Genomic DNA, 22169 nt, shown 5'->3' with positions numbered 1-22169 from the left:
CTACTCCAACCATGGCTGTCTAACATACAGCAAAAAAAATACAAAAAACTTCAGATGAAACAGCTATTGCACTCTTGAGATAAAATCAATGTGCATGCTCATTCACCTTTGACCCTACAGTGTTTTACCAACAGAGGGAAGGAACATCAATGTATTGACAGAGCGAGAGAAATGGGCATCTAAAAAAAGGACACTGTCACTCGCAGTGACAGTCATATTACGCTACGATGTCATGCATGTCATTGCCAACCAGAAACTTGTTACAGGAGTTGACAGAATGCAGGTCATTAAAATTGAGTACTGTCTGTAGCACGTGAAAGAATTAAGGCACACTGGGAAGTTACAACCATTTTTCACAGTTTCCCCATGTGATCTCACACACACACACACACACACACACACACACACACACACACACACACACACACACACACACACACGTTGTCAGTTCTGTAAATGTGGCCTCTCCAGTTCATCCATAATGGGAGTAAATGGGCTTTAACACACCAGGAGGGCTGAGAGGAGAGGGCTTGGCCTTATTGGCTGGTTACAAAAGGTGGCTGATACAACAAGAGCTAACAAAGACATTGAAGCCCTGACGACAACTAGGATCGAACATTAACGTCATACAGCAGAACTGTAAATCTGAGTAAGATCCTAAGTATTTTCAACCACTAACTGAGGACAATAGGTCTGAATGGGCTTCAAGAGCCCACAGGGAACGGCAGTAACATCAGGGTCAGAAAGGCTTTCCGCTCAACCCTAACAGGGAGACAATATCTGGACCAATACCATGGTAGCTCGAGTTCGGTTCATATGGTTTATTAGGCTTGATTATCCATAATGAATTGCTTTGCAATGGATAGCTGCCATGTGTGTTTTTACCGTTCCAGAATGGAAAACTACGTGCTCTAGTCTGTACCATCAGGTGCCATTCATTAGGAAAAATAGTTTTTGTTATTGGACATGTCCAAGCAGTCAGTCCCTCCCCCGTTTCATTCCCTTTTCTTCCATTTGGTGCCGAATGATCACGCCCCAGGTGTCATTAGTTAGAATGGACATAAATGTGTCTGACTCTGGAAGAGGGTGTGCTAGCAAAGCTATGTAATGAGACGTGATGCTTTACATTTCCATCCTGGAGCTCATGTTTAAATTATGAAAAGGACAATCTAAAAACACTTTCAGACCTACAGGGAAAGGAGATGGGATTGTACCTGTTATTATGATTAGGCTACTAACGTGTGCTTTTATTATTACTACGGAAACGGGTTGGGCTCCGTTGTAGCTGTCCACATTGTCTGGTCTACAACACAACTTTGAACGTTTTTGTTACGTAGTTGTACAGCATTTTTGTAAAATGTTTGTTACGTACAGTGCCTTCAGAAAGTATTCATACCCCTTGACTTATTTCACATTTTGTTGTATTACAGCCTGAATGAAACATTAAATAGATTTTTTCTCTCTCTCACCCATCTAGACATAATACTCCATAAGGATAAAAAAAAACATGTTTCTATAAATTTGTGCAAATTTATTGAAAATGAAATAAAGAAAAATATAATTTACTTAAGTATTCACATCCCTGAATCAATACATGTTAGAATCGCCTTCAGCAGCAATTACAGCTGTGAGTCTTTCTGGGTAAGTCTCTAAGAACTTTGCATACTTGGATTGTACAATATTTGTACATTATTCTTTTAAAAATGATTCAGGCTCTGTCAAGTTGGTTGTTGATCACTGCTAGACAGCCATTTTCAAGTCTTGCCATAGATTTTCAAGTCGATTTAAGTCAAAACTGTGACTAAGCCACTCAGGAACATTCAATGTCGTCCTGGTAAGCAACTCAGTGTCTACACTGGTTCAGTGTATATTTGGCCTTGTGTTTTAGGTTATTGGGGCAGCAGGTAGCCTAGTGGTTAGAGCGTTGGACTAGTAACCGAAAGGTTGCAAATTCGAATCCCCGAGCTCACAAGGTAAAAATGTGTCGTTCTGCCCCTGAACAAGGCAGTTAACCCACTGTTCTTAGGCCGTCATAGAAAATAAGAATTTGTTCTTAACTGAATTGCCTAGTTAAATAAAAGGTAAAATAAACATTGTCCTGCTGAAAGGTCAATTTGTCTCCCAGTGTCTGTTGGAAAGCAGACTGAACCAGGTTTTCCTCTATGATTTTGCCTGTGCTTAGCACTCCCTAGTCCATGCTGATGACAAGCATGCCCATAACATGATGCAACCACCACCATGCTTGAAAATATGAAGAATAGTACTCAGTGATGTGTTGGATTTGCCCCAAACCTAAGGCTTTGTATTCAGGACATAAAGTACATTTCTTTGCCACATTTTTTGCAGTTGTACTTTAGTGCATTATTGAAAACAAGATACATGTTTAGGAATATTTATTCTCTACAAAATGTGTAAAGGCACTTTAGTTGTACAGCGTTTTTGTAATGTTTCCCTGAGAAACAACCAGTTTCTGTCCTATTCAGCCATCCCGACCCCTCTGTAGCCCACGGAGGAGGTGAGTCAGTGTATTTGATTTGGAACAGACCAACTCCATCGCACCCCCCTCGTCTGAGACCGGTTCCAACAGACCAGATGGAAGAGCAGACATCTCAACTCACACTTTTTACTTAGTTTTAGAAGTATATAGTTCCCTGGCCTGCAGTGCAGTGTCTCTGAGGCTGGTGTGAGTGAGGCCTATCACATTAACACATGCTGAAGTAGTTTAAAAGCATAGACAATACAGATGGTATTAGAGACACAATCATTAATCGTCATCACTCCCCATTCATATTTGGAGTTCAAAATAATTCCCCCAAAAGTATTTATATGCTGGGTATCCTTGAATGACCAACCCATAGGATTAGGGCTCGTTCAAATACTATCGGCTAACCCCAAAACTTAAAGATCCCTCATCACATCACCCGAGGGGGTCCGGAGGGATGCAGAAGAGCCCACCAGGGGCCTGGGAGGGGGGTGCTGCCATCACTGTGTGGCCCAGGTCCCATGGGGTGTTGGCGATACAGTAGGAATTAGAATATGAATAGATGCCCACATATCTGGAGCCCAGTTCCCTGCGCCTCCAAGGTCACTCCATTTAGCAAGGCAGGATTATCCACACAGGCCAGTGGGCTCACTGGGACACTGGAGAAAGTCTGGATTTAACCCTCGCTAGACCACAGCACAGACACTGGAGAAAGTCTGGATTTAACCCTCACTAGACCACAGCACAGACACTGGAGAAAGTCTGGATTTAACCCTCACTAGACCACAGCACAGACACTGGAGAAAGTCTGGATTTAACCCTCACTAGACCACAGCACAGACACTGGAGAAAGTCTGGATTTAACCCTCACTAGACCACAGCACAGACACTGGAGAAAGTCTGTATTTAACCCTCGCTAGACCACAGCACAGACACTGGAGAAAGTCTGGATTTAACCCTCACTAGACCACAGCACAGACACTGGAGAAAGTCTGGATTTAACCCTCACTAGACCACAGCACAGACACTGGAGAAAGTCTGGATTTAACCCTCACTAGACCACAGCACAGACACTGGAGAAAGTCTGGATTTAACCCTCACTAGACCACAGCACAGACACTGGAAGAAAGTCTGGATTTAACCCTACCACCAAACTATTTAACACTAGACCACAGCACAGACACTGGAGAAAGTCTGGATTTAACCCTCACTAGACCACAGCACAGACACTGGGGAAAGTCTGGATTTAACCCTCATAGCACAGCACAGCTGGAACCCCCACAGCACAGACACTGGAGAAAGTCTGGATTTAACCCTCACTAGACCACAGCACAGACACTGGAGAAAGTCTGGATTTAACCCTCACTAGACCACAGCACAGACACTGGGGAAAGTCTGGATTTAACCCTCACTAGACCACAGCACAGACACTGGGGAAAGTCTGGATTTAACCCTCAGTAGACCACAGCACAGACACTGGAGAAAGTCTGGATTTAACCCTCACTAGACCACAGCACAGACACTGGGGAAAGAAAGTGTATGCTTTTCCCATGACATTCACAGCTGGTATGTCATTACATCATAGGGTTACAAGGGTGGCTGGTTGAAGGGTACTCACCGTCCTCGCTGGTATGCGTCTCAGTGCCTCCCTCATTGTCCACCTCCTCTATGGCCCCATGCTCACTGTAGGGACTCTCACTGTGGGGGGAGAGAAGGTCAGAGGTCAGGGTTAGGGGTCAGAGAATATAGGTTGAGGTCAGGCTACCATGGATACAATTGTACCCGCTACTCAATTTCATCCATCCTCAGCGTGTATCTTGTTTACAGTGGATTCCCCCATTTGCCTCCTTTCCTTCTTCGGCAATGATGTGACACAACTGGACTGGTGAAAGCAAATACCTGGTAGTAGTATGCACTCACATAGATATCATCTATCAAAGACCATTAGTGTAGATCAGGGGTGTCAAACTCATTTTTCCCCACAGCCCGTATTCAGTCTTCACCGAGGTCTGGAGGGCCGCTGTTAAAGAGGGGCTGAACGCACCGATTCCACATGTGTTTTTCTGTTGCTCATTAAGAAAAACAAGATTTGGGTCTTGGGGGTGTGATTCGATGTGGGTGTGCTATGTCCGCATATCTTACCCTGGCAGTTACTGTCATTTGTCCCTCCTGAGTCACGGTAGCAACAACCTAGCCACTACCGCTTCCTCAAAATATAAATCAATAAATCTGTAATTCATTTTGACGTCTTTGCAGAGCAGGTCTTAGTTGTGCAATTGTACATCAGGTATTTGGTGCAATATTTTTGTACCCGCTACAAAAGTCAGTGAACTGCAGACAGAATAAAGTCAGCTGCTGCTCAGTTCATCATCAGCAAGCTGTTAAACTAAAATCACTACTAGCTAGCTGGCTAAGTTCCATCTCTGTGTTTGTCAGTTAAGCTAGCTAGTAGTAGCTAGCAGGCACTTTGAGCAGGAAGGCCACGTTAGCTAAACCAGCTTATCAAGTCACTGTCGAGTGGCAGCTTGTCTTCTTCAGTGCCGTTTTGTTTTTACAACTTTCTATCTGTTACCAGAGTGTGCACCTGTCTGGCAGTGTTTCATAGCAAATCATGTTACAAAACAGGTTGCGGCAGGACAGAAGATGCTCGCGAATGGGTTTATAATTTTGGAATATTGACAAGTGCCAGTTGGGATGCAAGTGTGCATCATGTCAGTTGTCATTTTGGCCAAAACAGTAGCAGACTGGAGTGATCCCTATCAAACACATCAGGAAGTGGCCCCTGCATAAAGGGCTTAGGGACCAAATAACAAGTCTGAGTCCGAGCTCGTGCGTAATGGACAGGTCTGTCTCACTGACTTGACTTTAGATATTTTGAAATGCACCTACAGCCACATTGAGAGGCAGCCACCGACTACCAAATAGAGGGCATCATCAGTATTCCCATGGCACAGGCTGGGTGCTGTTTATTGGTTTTCAGACGTCCCTGGCATTAATGCCCCTTTCATCTTCCACAGACTACCTCCGACTGGCACTTAGCGCCGCTTCCCAGGGTAACACACCACAGCCACCCGCCTCACCCCCCGGGGGAGGAGGAGGGATGGAGAGACGACAACAAATCTTCTAGGTTTGATGTGGCTCGGCCAGGGATGGTGTCCTGATGGCTGTGACGGGTGATTATCTCTGGCAGAGCAAAGGCTTACGCTCTGCCAAGGAACAGAGAGAGAGACGTGCTCTTCAGAGGAAGAGACAGGCTCTCCTCACAGCTGTGGAGCCATCTTGCTAAACTTTACTTTGGTCTGTTAATGTACTTCTATGTGATGCACTTTAGGTTATAATTAGTGTTTCCTTCTCAATCGTGATCGCTTCGGTCCATCTCACCTCATCAAGGCCAATATCTAAAGCATAGGAGTTGGCAAAACAGCACAAATAGATCTGGGACCAGGCTAGTGCTCTTCAGGGGAAGAGAACGATAAACTCTCCCTGCTCAGCTCCTCATAGCTGCGGAGCTAGCTGGCCCAGGGACGTTACTCTGCTCTGTTTTAAGGTACTTCTACAAGCTGCATTACATGATGTTAAAATGACTGTTTCCTTGCCAAGTGACTTGGTCTCTTTTCTTCTGCGTCTGGGGTCATCATGGTGATCGATTCAGTCAGTCTCACTTCGTCAAGGCAGATATCTAAAGGTCTGATATAGAAAAGAGAGCTGTACCCTGTCATATTGTCTCACCACGGACAACTTAATCATTTAGCATAATTACCTGCATTAACACTAACGACGTATTGAAACAGCTGCAGCTCCCACTGCAGTGCAGACACACACATACCGGCAGCATGGAGTATTATGTCCCATATGAAGGGATATTTGGCTGCGAGCCTGAGCTATGATACACTCACAGGACAGGAATGAGAAAAACACCCCTACTGGTTCCCCAGCCAACACCTCAGTGAAGCTTGTCAAAATGACATCATTGCAAGTCACCCGCATAGTTTCACTAATGAATAACCTCTGACTCTATCGAAGGGCGACCCTGCTCAGTCAATCATCTCACAGGGTTCTCACAGGTCAGGGACCTTCTGGAATATCAGTGAAAAGCCAGAGAATTGAACACATCTATTGATACAATGAAGAAAAATCATGAAATGTCAGATTAATTGCTGTTTGGAAATTAAATGTTGATTCAAATGTATTCTTCTGTACATTTGCCACAAGGTGTTGCCAGGCACATGTTTAGCCACTGTCACACAAATTCTCATTTGTAGACATGGGAAGTCATGAAAAAGTAATGGAATTTATAAAGTGTTTAAATGCAAGTACCCAGTAGTCTCCGCCAGCCATGCCCTTCTCACACACCCTGCTCAAATCATTCAGCTCAATCGTTCAGCTCACCAGTTGCCTTTCTAGTAATTCTATTTCTATGCTCAGCTCACCAGTAGTCTTCCCCGGCCATGCATTTCTCGTAGACGGGCCCGTCCAGCTCCTTGGTGTCGGGGAAGATGGTTTCGTGGTGGATGATGATGGTCTTGATGATCTCGTTGACGTGTGCCTGGCACAACACCTGGTCCTCGATGTTGGGTGTGGGCATGAGGGTGGGCCCGAAGCAGATGGCCAGGTTATAGGGGTCCATCATGTTCTCATCGCTGTACTGGGACAGGCTGGGGGGGAAGGGGGGGCAAAGAGAGGGTGAGTGAGAGTGGTAGAGGGAGATAGACAGAGCGAGAGATAGGTGAGAGATAAAGGGTTTACACACAACAATCGACTTTACATTAAGTTAGCATAATCTCTTTAACAAGATAAAGCGGATAAACGTTGCCCTTCTCAAACACAGAATTTGTATTTGATTATGTACAAACAGGAATGAGTTCTGTGTTGTACAGCTGCATTCAGCCGAGGCACCAAATTGACTGCCTATCCTCTCATTGTCTGGGTAGTGATCAATTCTCAAACCTTTTTAATAACCTAACGGCATTATGCTCCTCTCTTTATCAGCTAAGCAGTGAAACAATGAGCACATTTCAGGTGGAGTAAATTACTAAGGAGTAAATCTCTCCAGTCATCCATTAACCCCGGACATGTTTAATTTAACGCTGGCTCATTTTCTCTCTCTACATACAGTAACAAACAGGAGAAATGTACTGTACAATGATCTTAAAGGTGCAAGTTATTAGGGCTATTTGGTGATTGATTAACATGTCCCCATACAGTAGGCCAGTCAATGTGTGTTTTGTACTTTCAAACCGTATATCAGACAATGAAGAGTCAGTGAACAAGCCTGGGTCATATTATTCATTAGGGCACGCAATGGAAAACCATTCGCAACAGGAAATCAAAATTTGTCAGGTAGTACCTCCCCCTTTCAGTACATATTTTTTCAGTTTGATGCCTAATGAATATGACCCTGGAGTGTGGTTGTTGAGGACTTACTGATTGAGAAAGGCAAAAAGGTAGCGCATCACGATAAAGATGGATCTGGGCACGGCGGTCAGGAGAATCTTACGGATGTACAGGGACCTCTCATACAGGTTCTCTATTCCTGGGGGGAGGGGAAGGAGATCGAGAGGGGGGGGGGAGAGAGAGAGAGAGAGCGAGAGAGAGAGGAGAGCGAGGAGAGAGAGATGTTAGTACTATGGGGTTGTATTAAATCATTAGATATTACTCATCATATACATCTTAGTAGTACAGACCGAAGCTATTTAGACAATGCGGTTGAACTGTTTTTAGCTTGATCTACATTTCTTATTAGTATGCACATATCAATTTAAAATACATGTATCCGAGGTGTGTGTATGTGTGTGTGTGTATTCACACAAACGCGCGAACAGATCCGCCAAGACGCCAACACATCCAGAGAACGTATCACTGTGATTTCTGTCACTGCGTAGTCCATGCTCTTCTCTAAAATGGGTCTGACCCGCCACTTTGCAGGGCTGCATATTTAATGAGAGTTATCCATCTGAATGTGACCACTCACTCATTGATACCCAGTGTGACTGCAGGCTGCAGCAATAAATAGCACAGCAGCATATTCGGGCCGAGGCCATTAGGATAGGTCACAAATCCTATAGCCTGGTTGAATCAGACTCAATGCTGCGCTCAATAGCAAGAGCAGTATCTGGAGCCCTCACCAAGTTAACCGCTGATGAAGTTGTCTCAGAGCACAAAGCTGCTCCCAATACCTAGCCCTGTCCTTAGAATTCCTGTGAAGAACCGTTATAAATATCACAGAGGACAATACCACTATGGATGCTAGCCCTGTCCTTAGAATTCCTGTGAAGAACCGTTATAAATATCACAGAGGACAATACCACTATGGATGCTAGCCCTGTCCTTAGAATTCCTGTAAAGAACCGTTATAAATATCATAGAGGACAATACCACTATGGATGCTAGCCCTGTCCTTAGAATTCCTGTGAAGAACCGTTATAAATATCACTGAGGACAATACCACTATGGATGCTAGCCCTGTCCTTAGAATTCCTGTAAAGAACCGTTATAAATATCATAGAGGACAATACCACTATGGATGCTAGCCCTGTCCTTAGAATTCCTGTGAAGAACCGTTACAAATATCATAGAGGACAATACCACTATGGATGCTAGCCCTGTCCTTAGAATTCCTGTGAAGAACCGTTATAAATATCATAGAGGACAATTCCAGTTATAAATCACACTGGTATAAGTTCTGTTGCTGCACTAAATATCGTAAGAACGTTACACTCTTCTATCAGAGGGGAGAGAGAGAGTGTTTCTTCTTGAGATGTCTCAGAGCACAACTTTCTGATTAGAAGTGTCTGGACAAGAGTGTCTGCTGAAGCACTAAAACATGTCCAGACCTCATACTGTTTCTCTATCTCGGTCTCTCTCTAGTCAGCCAGAGAAAATTATCTTTGGCGTTTTAAACTATTTTTGTCACTACTGCTATAATTATCAAGGACAAAGCCTCTCACAAAACATCCCTTTAGTCTCATCTCAGAACGATCACAAATGGTGGAGCACTGATCTGTTTCACTCGAATCCGCCCATCTCCTCCGTTCCAAAGCAGCCCATTTCATTTTTTCATTGACGACATCGATGGCTGCCTGAAATAGTGCTGTCACCGTGAAACGAGTTTGGGCCATCTGGGAGTTGGCTTTGGGAATACTTGTGATGTTATTCATCTTACATGAGTACTTAACTCGGTTTCTTTCTGCATGGTTCCTGAACACTTCAGATGGATGCTATTTAAAGAACAGTCACCCCCCCTCCTCACAATCACCCCAGCCCACTCGTTGTGAATCCTAAATGAAAAGACCATAGACAGACTAGACAGGCATTTGCAACTGTACAACAAAGACCAAGTTAAAGTTGTAATGCAGCACTGTCAAAAACATAGACAACGTTCTGTACCTAGATAAATGTGTTTACCCAGTGGCCAGTGAGCCAACCATTTAAAGTAAAGGTGATACTGTGCTAAATATCTGGCTCATTCTGAAAGGAGTGGAGGGTTTTATTAACATGGAGACTGGTGGCTGGGCAAGAGGCCCACTCTCCAAGTGCCGATATGTGAAGCCTGAAAATGTAGACAACAGGGAATCCCCATCACTCACACACTGGCTGCACAATGTAAACCAATGCCATATCTCTAGCTCACATACACACACAAGGCGGAGAGTGCACACACAGAATCCCCCCCCCCATTCTCACACACACCAAAGGCATTACGGCAAACGTTGTGTACAGTCCGTGACCCACACTAGCCAGTCCATTGTTCTTGAACAACAGTGGCTACTCCACTAGTCCCCCCTCAAAGCCCCCACATGACATCTTATAAAAGGTCAGAGTGAGTCCCACAAAGAGCGGACTGAACTATGCAAGACCGTGTCACACTGCCGTTACGGTAAGAGAACAATATGGCTGTCTGTGACAGAGTAGTGAACTCACCACTGTATGGTTTGATGTAAACACTACTGTAATTGTGCGTTTATACTTTTCATTACCCAACACCAGGCTGTATGGTGAGCTTTGTGTCTTAGCTCACCACATGAATGCTCTAGTCAGTGGAGAAGACAGTCAACAACACAAAGTGGTGCTATTCACCTCCAGGCACAAAGACGAGATAACACAATGCTACTGACGAACACACCACAGAAAAGTAAGTAGTAGCTATGATGTTTGTGATGATTTCCCCATAGTGGGACGTTAAGAGTGGACCTGTGGAGGGTATGTGAACACCAACTAATGACTTACATGGCTCCTAGAGGGCATCTGCTCCATCTGAATCTCACAATGTATACACTTCCATTGAATATGTAGACATTAAGTTCAACTTTGCAGTTGTACGCACGTCTGTGTGTGTGCTCGTACATGCTTTGCTTGTGTTTATTATAATGTAGCAACCCCAGCTGTGCTGGTCCAGAGACAACGTCGAGCAGAGGAACTTACTGACGCAGGAGAGGAGGTCGTTAAATCTTTCCTTGGGCAAGAGGGATTTCTCCAGGCCCCGGAAGTAGAGTTTAAGAACCCCGGCAACCGAGTTGATGTCGTGGTTGTTCTCTTCATCTGTCAGTGGGTCGTTACCTGGGATATTGATAAGTGTATGTGAGGGTGTTGTATGCATGCAAATAATACATTTCCCCTGATTAGAAGGAAGTTTGAAACGTACAAACAAGCTATGCCCATTTGACCAGGGTACATTGTAAACATGTCAATGTTTCTGCTTCTTTCATTAGCTTAATAAGTTCTTTCCAGTGTCAACTAATTATCTCAAAACAGAAAATTAACTAGCAATTAAGCAAAGTCATATTCTGCAGCTCAAATGAACTATATCATTGATTTCCTGTGTTTGCTTTTCCTTCTGTCCCTATGTGCTGCAATCCACTGATGCTATCAAATGTGTGAAGTGTAATTTGACTGACTGAACTGTCAATCCTGGACAGTATAAAAGTATTGGGCTGACTGTACAATAATATGTGTCACGTCCTGGCCAGTATAAGGGTTAATTGTTATTGTAGTTTGGTCAGGACGTGGCAGAGGGTATTTGGTTTATGTGGTTCGGGGTGGTGTTTTTTCGAAAAGGGCATTTGATTTAAGTATTCCGGGGTTTTTGGGCACTGTTCCTTGTTCACGTATTTCTATGTTGATCTAGCTGGTTGTATGTCTATGTTTGGTTAATTGGGGTGGACTTCCAATTGAAGGCAGCTGTGTGGTGTTGCCTTTGATTGGAAGTCCTATATTAGTTGGGTGTGTTTGTCTGTGTATTTGTGGGAGATTGTTTCTTGTTTAGCGTGTGTGAGCCTAACAGGACTGTCTAGTAATCGTGAGTTCGTTTTGTTATTTTGTATGTTCATTTTTGAGGTTATTAAATGTTCAAAATGAACCATCTCAACTCTGCTGCATATTGGTCCTCTTTTTCCGACGATGATTTCGCTATATCGTCAGACGACGAAGAAATCCCTGACAGAATCTCCCACCAAACCAGGACCAAGCAGCAGAGGAAGGAGCAGTGGGATTTTGATTTGGACAAAAGGGAGAAATGGACATGGGAGCAAGTTATGGCCGGAGAGGGCCAATGGAGAAAGGCGGGTAAGGACCGGGAACGTTACCGAGGAACGCGACTGGCGTTGAAGCACGAGAGGCACCCCCAAGAATTGTTTTGGGGGGGGCACACGGGTAGTTTGGCTAAGCCAAGGAAGAGCCAGAAGCCAGCTACCCGTGGTTATATGGAGGAGCGTATGAGGTGGAGAGCGCCATGTTTCGCTGAGGAGCGCACTCTCTCAAGAGTCGCCCGAACTGCCCGTCAGTCAAGAGTTGCCCGAACTGCCCGTCAGTCAAGAGTCGCCCGAACTGCCCGTCAGTCAAGAGTCGCCCGAACTGCCCGTCAGTCAAGAGTCGCCCGAACTGCCCGTCAGTCAAGAGTCGCCAGAGCTGCCCGTCAGTGAGGAATCGCCAGAGCCGCCCGTCAGTGAAGAGTCGCCAGAGCCACCCACTAGTCAGGAGCTGCCAGAGTGGCCAGACAGCCCGGAGATGCCAGAGTGGCCAGACTGCCCGGAGATGCCAGAGTGGCCAGACTGCCCGGAGATGCCAGAGTGGCCAGACTGCCCGGAGATGCCAGAGTGGCCAGACTGCCCGGTGATAACAGACTGCCCGGCGATGCCAGACTGCCCCGACTGTCTTCCGGGTCTGCCAGAGTGGCCCGACTGTCTTCCGGGTCTGCCAGAGTGGCCCGACTGTCTTCCGGGTCTGCCAGAGTGGCCCGACTGTCTTCCGGGTCTGCCAGAGTGGCCCGACTGTCTTCCGGGTCTGCCAGAGTGGCCCGACTGTCCTCCGGGTCTGCCAGAGTGGCCCGACTGTCCTCCGGGTCTGCCAGAGTGGCCCGACTGTCCTCCGGGTCTGCCAGAGTGGCCCGACTGTCCTCGGGTCTGCCAGAGTGGCCCGACTGTCCTCCGGGTCTGCCAGAGTGGCCCGACTGTCCTCCGGGTCTGCCAGAGTGGCCCGACTGTCCTCCGGGTCTGCCAGAGTGGCCCGACTGTCCTCCGGGTCTGCCAGAGTGGCCCGACTGTCCTCCGGGTCTGCCAGAGTGGCCCGACTGTCCTCCGGGTCTGCCAGAGTGGCCCGACTGTCCTCCGTCCCAGCCCGAGTGGCCCGTCTACCCGGAGCTACCGGGGTGGGTCGTCTGCCCGGAACTGCCAGAACCAGAGCCACCTCCAGATATAGGTGGGTTGGGGAGGGGGGGTGTAGCACAGTGCCGTCGTTGACGGCAGCCACCCTCCCTTCCCTCCCTTTAGTTAGGGGGATTTTTTGGGGGGGGGTTGTTATTTTTGAGGTGCTTCCGCACCTTTAGGGGGGGTACTGTCACGTCATGGCCAGTATAAAGGTTAATTGTTATTGTAGTTTGGTCAGGACGTGGCAGAGGGTATTTGGTTTATGTGGTTCGGGGTGGTGTTTTTTCGAAAAGGGCATTTGATTTAAGTATTCCGGGGTTCTATGTTGATCTAGCTGGTTGTATGTGTCTATGTTTGGTTAATTGGGGTGGACTTCCAATTGAAGGCAGCTGTGTGGTGTTGCCTTTGATTGGAAGTCCTATATTAGTTGGGTGTGTTTGTCTGTGTATTTGTGGGAGATTGTTTCTTGTTTAGCGTGTGTGAGCCTAACAGGACTGTCTAGTAATCGTGAGTTCGTTTTGTTATTTTGTATGTTCATTTTTGAGTTTATTAAATCTTCAAAATGAACCATCTCAACTCTGCTGCATATTGGTCCTCTTTTTCCGACGATGATTTCGCTATATCGTCAGACGACGAAGAAATCCCTGACAATATGTTAACATCCTACAGTACCTTACAGTAACATAACATCCTACAGTACCTCTCTCGAATGAGTTCTTGATGTCATTGATTTCCATCTGAGACCCGGACACACGGAATATCCCTTGATGTTGAAGGCCTGCAGGGAACAAAGAATGGCAGAGGGGAGAGAGAAGTAGAGACCCGAGAGAGAGAGAGAGAGAGAGGAAGAGAGAGGTGAGACAGAAAGGTAGACACACACGTTTAGTCCATTGTGACAGGCAGCCAATATAAAAGACCACCAGTGCAAAAAGAAAAGCCAGTTTAAGTCCCAACTAAAGGGCACATCCCATTCCTCTTGCCCTTCACTTTTCCAATTAAAGATAATTAATGAGGGAGAGAGACCGCAACCAAGTCTTACTAAAGTGCCCTCCAGCCAGGATTAGCATTTAATAAGGAGAGAGGTCAGTTCAGAACTTAATTAGTCAGGGTCTTCCCCGCTAGAGACAGCCGCCCCCAGTAAGACGTTGCCAGTGTCCGCAAAACACAGGGAGGTCAGTTCAGAACTTAATTAGTCAGGGTCTTCCCCGCTAGAGACAGCCGCCCCCAGTAAGACGTCGCCAGTGTCCGCAAAACACAGGAAGGTCAGTTCAGAACTTAATTAGTCAGGGTCTTCCCCACTAGAGACAGCCGCCCCCAGTAAGACGTCGCCAGTGTCCGCAAAACACAGAGAGGTCATTAGCATCACGCCTTCAAAAGTTTAAGCCGACGTGTTCTGTTGGAGTTTTATTAATGCGTCTCACAGTGATAGTCTAACTAACCTATTTGACAGTGTGTGTGAAGGGAGTGTGTGTGTGTGTGTGTGTGTGTGTGGAGTGTGTGTGTTGCATCCCATTGGCTGCATGGACAGATGCTGTAAACAAGATGGCATCTGCATAGTCTTTCCCATGACTGTGACTAAAATGGAATGGATTCTAACACGGACACGGGAAGAATGGAAACACCCAGACAATTAACACTGAAATTGCCGCAATGTTACCCTTGACCAGAGGAGAAGATTTAGCACCACACAGTCATTTTGGACTGTTACACTTGATTGGCCTGCAAGAGGTGAGAAAAGGAGAGAAAATCATAGCTGTCGCATTGCAAAACAAATACAAGTAATTGATGGATGACCAGCTCACCATAGAGATTGATGAATCGAATACAGCTCTCCACCACACGGGGAATCGCTTGTCCAGAGTCCTTCACAATGAGAGGAAGGACATGTCATATTAACAGACGCTCATTCTGACCTCAAATACATTATCTCATTCAGTCTTTACATGCTTATTTTGTTTCGAAATGCATGCCTCCATTATTATACTTAATGGGTGAAGGGAGAAATGACCGGTGACATTTTACTGTAGCCACCCTTATGTATGCATTCATAAAGCCTTTATAATAACTACATATGATATTATAACATCTGCCATAGGCATATAAGGGACTACAGTAAAGTGTTACCAATGATCATACTGAAGGTTTACAGAGACAGACTAAAGTTTTGCAGCTGCAGAACCATTCATGCCCAGTCCCTGTCTCTCACAATACCTCAATGATTTTTATAGATCACAAAATCTACCGTAGTGACTCATTGACTACGCTGACAGGCCCATGCAAAGGGTTTCTCTTAGCCAATACAACTCAATGGGGCTTCAGTGGTACTAAACATGGCCTCTTGATCTTGTTTTATTGTGTTACGTCAACACTTGAGTGCACACTTGGGACACTGATAAGGGATGTGAGGTTATGTCACTACCACACAGTCCATATGGAGTGGAGAGAGAGGAGGAGGAGTGAGAAAAGAGGAGAGTGAGAGAGGAGCTGTCCCTTTACAGAGAACACATTCCTCCCTCCCTCAGTAGAAGGGTACAAGAGCTGCACTCCAGAGTACACTTGGCCGAAGTACCAGCTGCTAGCTCCCTGCTGAGGCAGAGAACTCTTACATGCTTCGAATAATGTTGTGGATCGGTTTTCACTCAGGGGGAGTAGACACATGGCCCTAAACACATCAACCATGCCGGGATTCCAGGAACCACCGGGTACCAACGCTCTGTAGCTGAGGACTAAGCAAGACAGACTATGTTGGGAGGAATTCAATATCTGTCAATGTAGATGTTGCAAGGTCTGAAATAAGTGTTGGGAATTCTACGAATTTTACAATGTAATCTAAGCCAAATTGTAAGTATAGGGTACATTTTCAATTAATAGGGTACAGGTCAAATTGTACTTCATAATCCAGTTGTAACCCTGGCACAGGAATATATGAATAACGATATCAATAAAATGACATCTATAGATGTGAGCAGTTCAGTCTGTCAGGGCAAACCTCCAGGGAGTTAGTATTGCACATCAACACAAACGGCTGAAAGATTATCACAGACAGGAAGCGGAGGGGATGTTAGGGGCAGAAAAAGAGACAGACAGAGATAGGAAGTCAGCATAGACAGTAAGACTGTGACAATACCAGTATCGCAATATTTTTTCCATGGCAAAAATGAAAACACAAAGCAAACCAAACTATTTGGTCCTTTAAAAACCTGCTGTATGTAAAATATTGTGTGCAATAGCTTGCAAAATAAATAAATGTGCCACTGGATGACAACATAATGATGTTTCTTTCCAACATTAGGGAGGTATTCCAAAAGAAGTTAAACCTGCTTCATGTTTTGTTTCCTTGCCATGATACTAACGAGTATGGCAATACTGTTATCACCCCGGCCCTGACAGACAGACAGACAGGTAGCAGTAGGGACGGGTCCCTCTCCACTCCACAGTGTCTCCACTCTACCTGGTGTCTGGCGTGCGAGTTCCGTCGTCCGCGGCTACGAGGAAGCATAGAAGGAAGCAGAGAGAGCGAGAAAGAGGTGAAACCCAGATTAAATCACCACAGCAGCCAGCTACAGTACCACAGCCCAGCCCTCACCCCCCACACACTGAGAACAGAGCTGGCGTCAAACGCAGGGGAAGCAGCAGGGCATTGTGGGGAGGTGGTGGATTCCTTATCGCTCTGGCCACCATCCCCTGGCTGTCACATATATCCTGCTGACAATGGCTGCTTTCATACCAGCCAGAGAAGAGAGAGAAGGAAGAGAGAGAAATAGGGAGGAATACCAATGCCCTAGCTGACAGCAGTGACTCGGGGGAAAGATGGAGACAAACATATTTCCCTCCATCCTGTCCTCCTTCCCACCACCCTCCCCCTTCATCCCGCCCCACTGTACTAGTGTGCCCTCTGCTCTGCCATCATACCTCCTTCCCTGGATGCACTCTGTCAGTAGCAATGCCGCCCCTGTGCTTCCCCAACGTTTGAGACTATAGAGAGAAACGAAAAGATAAAATCTCTGACTGGTGTGGTCAGCCTAATGATCAGACCCCAGGAAAAAGACAGTGTGAGTGGTTGAGTTACGGTCATTATTATGGAAACGGTCGGAGAGACGGTCGGTAGCAGTCCAAGACCAGACTTGACCAGTACCTTGACAAAGGACTCCAGATTGCCATTAAACAACTTAACGTTAAAGACCGAGCGGGGCCTAGCCCTCCTATTTGTGCCACTGTGAGGTTTGGGCGGCACATTGGGAGGCCTGGAAAATGGGAGACTGTGTTAGAGAAATCTCCTACCATGAACATACACAGTTTGTCTGAACTCACCAATGTCCGAAGTTCAAAAATCTGACATCTGAGATTTCAGACAAACTACGCACGCAAATGCGAACAATCCTAAACTATCACACAAAAGTGACTTCTTGTGTTGTGAAGTCGTGTATGGTGTCACCCAGCCTGTCATGTGAGTTTGAGTGTTAGTCGTGAGATGACGCTGGGCCGGATCCTGATATCCCCACTAGTCTGTCACCATCTCCTAGAGAGAGATTATTAGATAGAGGGTTTGATATCCCCACTAGTCTGTCACCATCTCCTAGAGAGAGATTAATAGATAGAGGGTTTGATATCCCCACTAGTCTGTCACCATCTCCTAGAGAGAGAATTACCACCCAACTTCAAAAGGTCATGAAAATACCAGGCCTGCTGGGAGGAGTGTGTGGGGGCGCTGTGCGGCAGCATCCACCTCATGTCCCAGTGGGAGAGGGTGTGTGTATTTGTATTTATTATGGATCCCCATTAGCTGCTGCCAAAACAGCAGCTACTCTTCCTGGGGTCCAGAAAAATTAAGGCAGTTTATACAATTTTAAAACATTACAATACATTTACAGATTTCACAACACAATGTGTGCCCTCAGGCCCCTACTCCACCACTACCACATATCTACAGTACTAAATCCATGTGTATGTATAGTGCGTATGGTATCGTATGTGTGTGCATGCATGTGTCAATGTTTGTGTTGCTTCACAGTCCCTGCTGTTCCAAAATGTGTTTTTTATCTGTTTTTAAATCAAATTTTACTGCTTGCGTTAGTTACTCGATGTGGAATAGAGTTCCATGTAGTCATGGCCCTATGTAGTACTGTGTGCCTCCCATAGTCTGTTCTGAACTTGGGGACTGTGAAGAGACCTATTGTTGCATGTTGTCACGTCCTGACCATAGTAAGAGGTTATTTTCTATGGTAGAGTAGGTCAGGGCGTGACAGGGGGTGTTTTGTGTTTTTCTATGTTTTGTATTTCTATGTTTAAGTTCCAGTTTTTCTATTTCTAAGTTTTTTTTGGGGGGGTTGATCTCCAATTGGAGGCAGCTGGTCCTCGTTGTCTCTAATTGGAGATCGTAGGGGTTTTTCTTCCTGGGTTTTGTGGGTTATTATATTTTGAGTAGTGTTTGTTTCTCTCTGCGTCACAGTTTGTTGTTTTGTCAATTCAGTTATTTATGTATTGCAAAGTTTCACGGATTTAATAAAATGTGGAACTACAACCACGCTGCACTTTGGTCTGCTCCTTTCGACAGCCGTGACACATGTGTTGTGGGGTATGCATGGGTGTCCGAGCTGTGTGCCATTAGTTTAGACAGACAGCTCAGTGCAATCAACATGTCAATACCTCTCATAAATAAAAGTAGTGATGAAGTCAATCTCTCCTCCACTTTCAGCCAGGAGAGATTGACATGCATATTATTAATATTAGCTCTCCGTGTACATCCAAGGGCCAGCCGTGCTGCCCTGCTCTGAGCCAATTGCAATATTCCTAAGTCCTTTTTTTGTGGCACCTGACCACACGACTGAACAGTAGTCAAGGTGCGACAAAACTAGAGCATGTAAGACCTGCCTTGTTGATAGTGTTGTTAAGGCAGAGCATCCCTTTATTAGACAGACTTCTCCCCATCTTAGCTACTTCTGCATCAATATGTTTTGACCATGACAGTTTCCAATCTAGTGTTACTCCAAGCAGTTTAGTCACCCCAAATTGCTCAATTTCCACATTATTTATTACAAGATTTAGTTGAGGTTTAGGGTTTAGTGAGTGTTTTGTCCAAATACAATGCTTTTAGTTTTAGAAATATTTAGGGCTAACTTATTCCTTGCCACCCACTCTGAAACTAACTGCAGCTCTTTGTTGAGTGTTGCAGTCATTTCAGTCGCTGTAGTAGCTGACGTGTAAAGTGTTGAGTCATCCGCATACATAGAAACTATGGCTTTACTCAAAGTCAGTGGCATGTCGTTAGTAAAAATTAAACGCAAGGGACCTAAACAGCTACCCTGGGGAATTTCTGATTCTAACTGGATTATATTTGATAGGCTTCCATTAAAGAACACCCTCTGTGTTCTGTTAAACAAGTAACTCTTTATCCACATTATAGCAGGGGGTGTAAAGCCATAACACATATGTTTTTCCAGCAGCGGACTATGATCAATAATGTCAAAAACTGCACTGAAGTCTAACAAGACAGCGCCCACAATCATTTTATTATCAATTTCTCTCAGCCAATCATCAGTCATTTGTGTAAGTACTGTGCTTGTTGAGTGTCCTTTCCTATAAGCATGCTGAAATTCTGTTGTCAATTTGTTTACTGTAAAATAGTATTGTTTCTGGTCAAACACAATTTTTTTCAGAAGTTTACTAAGGGTTGGTAACAGGCTGATTGGTCGGCTATTTGAGCAAGTAAATGGGGCTTTACTATTCTTGGGTAGAGGAATTACTTTAGCTTCTCTCCAGGCCTGAGGGCACACGCTCTCTAGTAGGCTTAAATTGAAGATGTGGCAAATAGGAGTGGCAATATCGTCTGCTATTATCCTCAATAATTTTCCATCTAGATTTTCAGACCCTGGTGGCTTGTCATTGTTGATAGACAACAACAACAACAAAAAGTCACCTCTTCCACACTGACTTGATAGAATTCAAAAGTACAATTTTTGTCTTTCATAACTTGGTCCGATATACTTGGATGTGTAGTGTCAGCGTTTGTAGCTGGCATGTAATCTCTAAGTTTGCTTACCTTGCCAATGAAAAAGTCATTAAAGTAGTTATCAATATCAGTGGGCTTTGTGATGAATGAGCCATCTGATTTTTCCCAAAATTTCATTTAAGGTGCCCCAAAGCTTTTTACTATCATTCTTTATATAATTTATCTTAGTTTCATATTGTAGTGCAGTTTTTACAGTCATTTTCTTAATGGGTGCATGCTTATTAGTAACTGGAATAAGTCGTTTCATAAATGAGTCAAGTGCAGTGTTCTGTTGGGGTGGTACGCAAATTGGAGTGGATCTAGGGTTTCTGGGATGATGGTGTTGATGTGAGCCATGACCAGCCTTTCAAAGCACTTCATGGCTACAGACGTGAGTGCTACGGGTCGGTAGTCATTTAGACAGGTTACCTTAGTGTTCTTGGGCACAGGGACTATGGTGGTCTGCTTAAAACATGTTGGTATTACAGACTCGGACAGGGAGAGGTTGAAAATGTCAGTGAAGACACTTGCTAGTTGGTCAGCACATGCTCGCAGTACACATCCTGGTAATCCGTCTGGCCCTGCGGCCTTGTGAATGTTGACCTGTCTAAAGGTCTTACTCACATCGGCTGCGGACAGCGTGATCACACAGGTGCTCTCATGCCTGTTTCAGTGTTATTTGCCTCGAAGGGAGCATAGAAGTAGTTTAGCTCATCCGGTAGGCTCGTGTCACTGGGCAGCTCTTGGGTGTACTTCCCTTTGTAGTCTGTAATGGTTTACAGGCCCTGCCACATCTGATGAGCGTCAGAGCTGGTGTAGTACGACTGTATTAGACTGTTTCTCAAAACAAGTAGAGAGAATTTTCATAGAATCACCCTCAAATATTTCCTCCCAAGAGCCTTTGATCTTGATTATAACACAAAGAGCATTTGCATGCAAAGTACAGTATTTCTCCCTCTTTCTCTCCCTGTGAGAGAAAATTCAAAGGGGGGAGAGATTCAGAACCATTCTGCAACCCAGAGCGAGAGAGAGCGATAGAAAGAGAAATAGAAAGAGCGCGAGAGTGAGATAGAAAGAGAGAGCAAGAGAGATAGAAAGAGAGCGTGAAAGAGCGAAAGAGAGAGCGAGAGAGAGCCCGAGAGCGAGAGAGAGTGAGAGGACGAGAGCGAGCGAGAGAAAGAGAGAGAGAGAAAGACAGAGAAAGATGGAGAGAGAGTGAGTTTTAAATAATCTTTATTGGGTCTGGGAACCCACAACACAATAAAAACTCATACAAAACCATAGTTACACATCAATTAAAAACACAGTACAAAATCCTCCTCCACAGTAACTAAACACAACAGACTCTGAATAACCCATATACTCATAAACAGATCCATATTGTTAACCAGTTTGTAATAGGCAAACTCAACCCTCAGTCTCGCTGCCAACATTCCCTCCAGCATTCCCACCACATCCACAGACCCCTGTCCCTTTCGGGTCTTCCATATTGCTAATTTAGCTGCCCCTAACACAAAATTAAGCAAAATAACTACACCCCTTCGACTAAACCTGTACTTTAGCCCAAATATAAACTGTTGGGAAGAGAAAACCTCTCCCAAAGCTGAGAAGTGATCAGGTCAATCATCCCGACCAACCTGGGACACTGTAAAAACAGATGTGCCAGAGTTTCTGACTCAGCAAAGAATGGACATCCTTCCCCAACTGTCGGAACCAGGTGTACCAGATGCATATCGGTGGCTATGGCTCCATGTATTATCCTCCATTGGAGGTCAGCTGTCCTCTTTTCAATAGGCAGTTTGTATAAAGACCGCCAACAGCCTTTTGGGGATGCACCTGGACCAAACACACCCGCCCACCTCGTCGATTTTACCCCTTCCAGGGAAGAGACATGGGACACTTTTACACAAAGTTTGTACAGGGCCTTCTTTCCCACCTCCTTGAACTCCCCCAGCTCCGGGGTATCGAATGAAAGCAGCATCCCCACGTCCTCCTCGAATGACCCCGCCGCAGCACTAACAATCAGTGCAGGGAACACATAATCCAGACCCTCCTTCCA

The 22169-nt window shown here is 45.3% G+C and overlaps 1 protein-coding gene across 4 annotated transcripts in view; it reads right to left on the bottom strand.

Moving 5' to 3' along the window:
• The window catches only part of LOC106561395 (SLIT-ROBO Rho GTPase-activating protein 1), a 188674-nt gene that overhangs the window by 19729 nt on the left and 146776 nt on the right, over positions 1-22169 (bottom strand). For 2 of the 4 annotated variants that reach the window (XM_045688309.1, XM_045688311.1), the window contains exons 12-18: positions 17258-17366; positions 14925-14985; positions 13823-13900; positions 10904-11038; positions 7907-8015; positions 6913-7137; positions 4101-4180 (exon numbers count right to left, since the gene is read on the bottom strand). In XM_045688309.1, coding sequence (XP_045544265.1) covers positions 4101-4180; positions 6913-7137; positions 7907-8015; positions 10904-11038; positions 13823-13900; positions 14925-14985; positions 17258-17366 — 797 coding nt within the window. Of the gene's footprint in view, positions 1-4100; positions 4181-6912; positions 7138-7906; positions 8016-10903; positions 11039-13822; positions 13901-14924; positions 14986-16573; positions 16608-17257; positions 17367-22169 lie in introns of those variants that run through there. The other 2 variants (XM_045688310.1, XR_006757068.1) reach the window with 2 other exon arrangements.

This window comes from Salmo salar, chromosome ssa10 (genome assembly GCF_905237065.1).
Source record: "Salmo salar chromosome ssa10, Ssal_v3.1, whole genome shotgun sequence".
NCBI lineage: Eukaryota > Metazoa > Chordata > Actinopteri > Salmoniformes > Salmonidae > Salmo > Salmo salar.
Note: the sequence above shows the minus strand (reverse complement) of the source record. Positions and strands in the feature narration are given on the sequence as shown.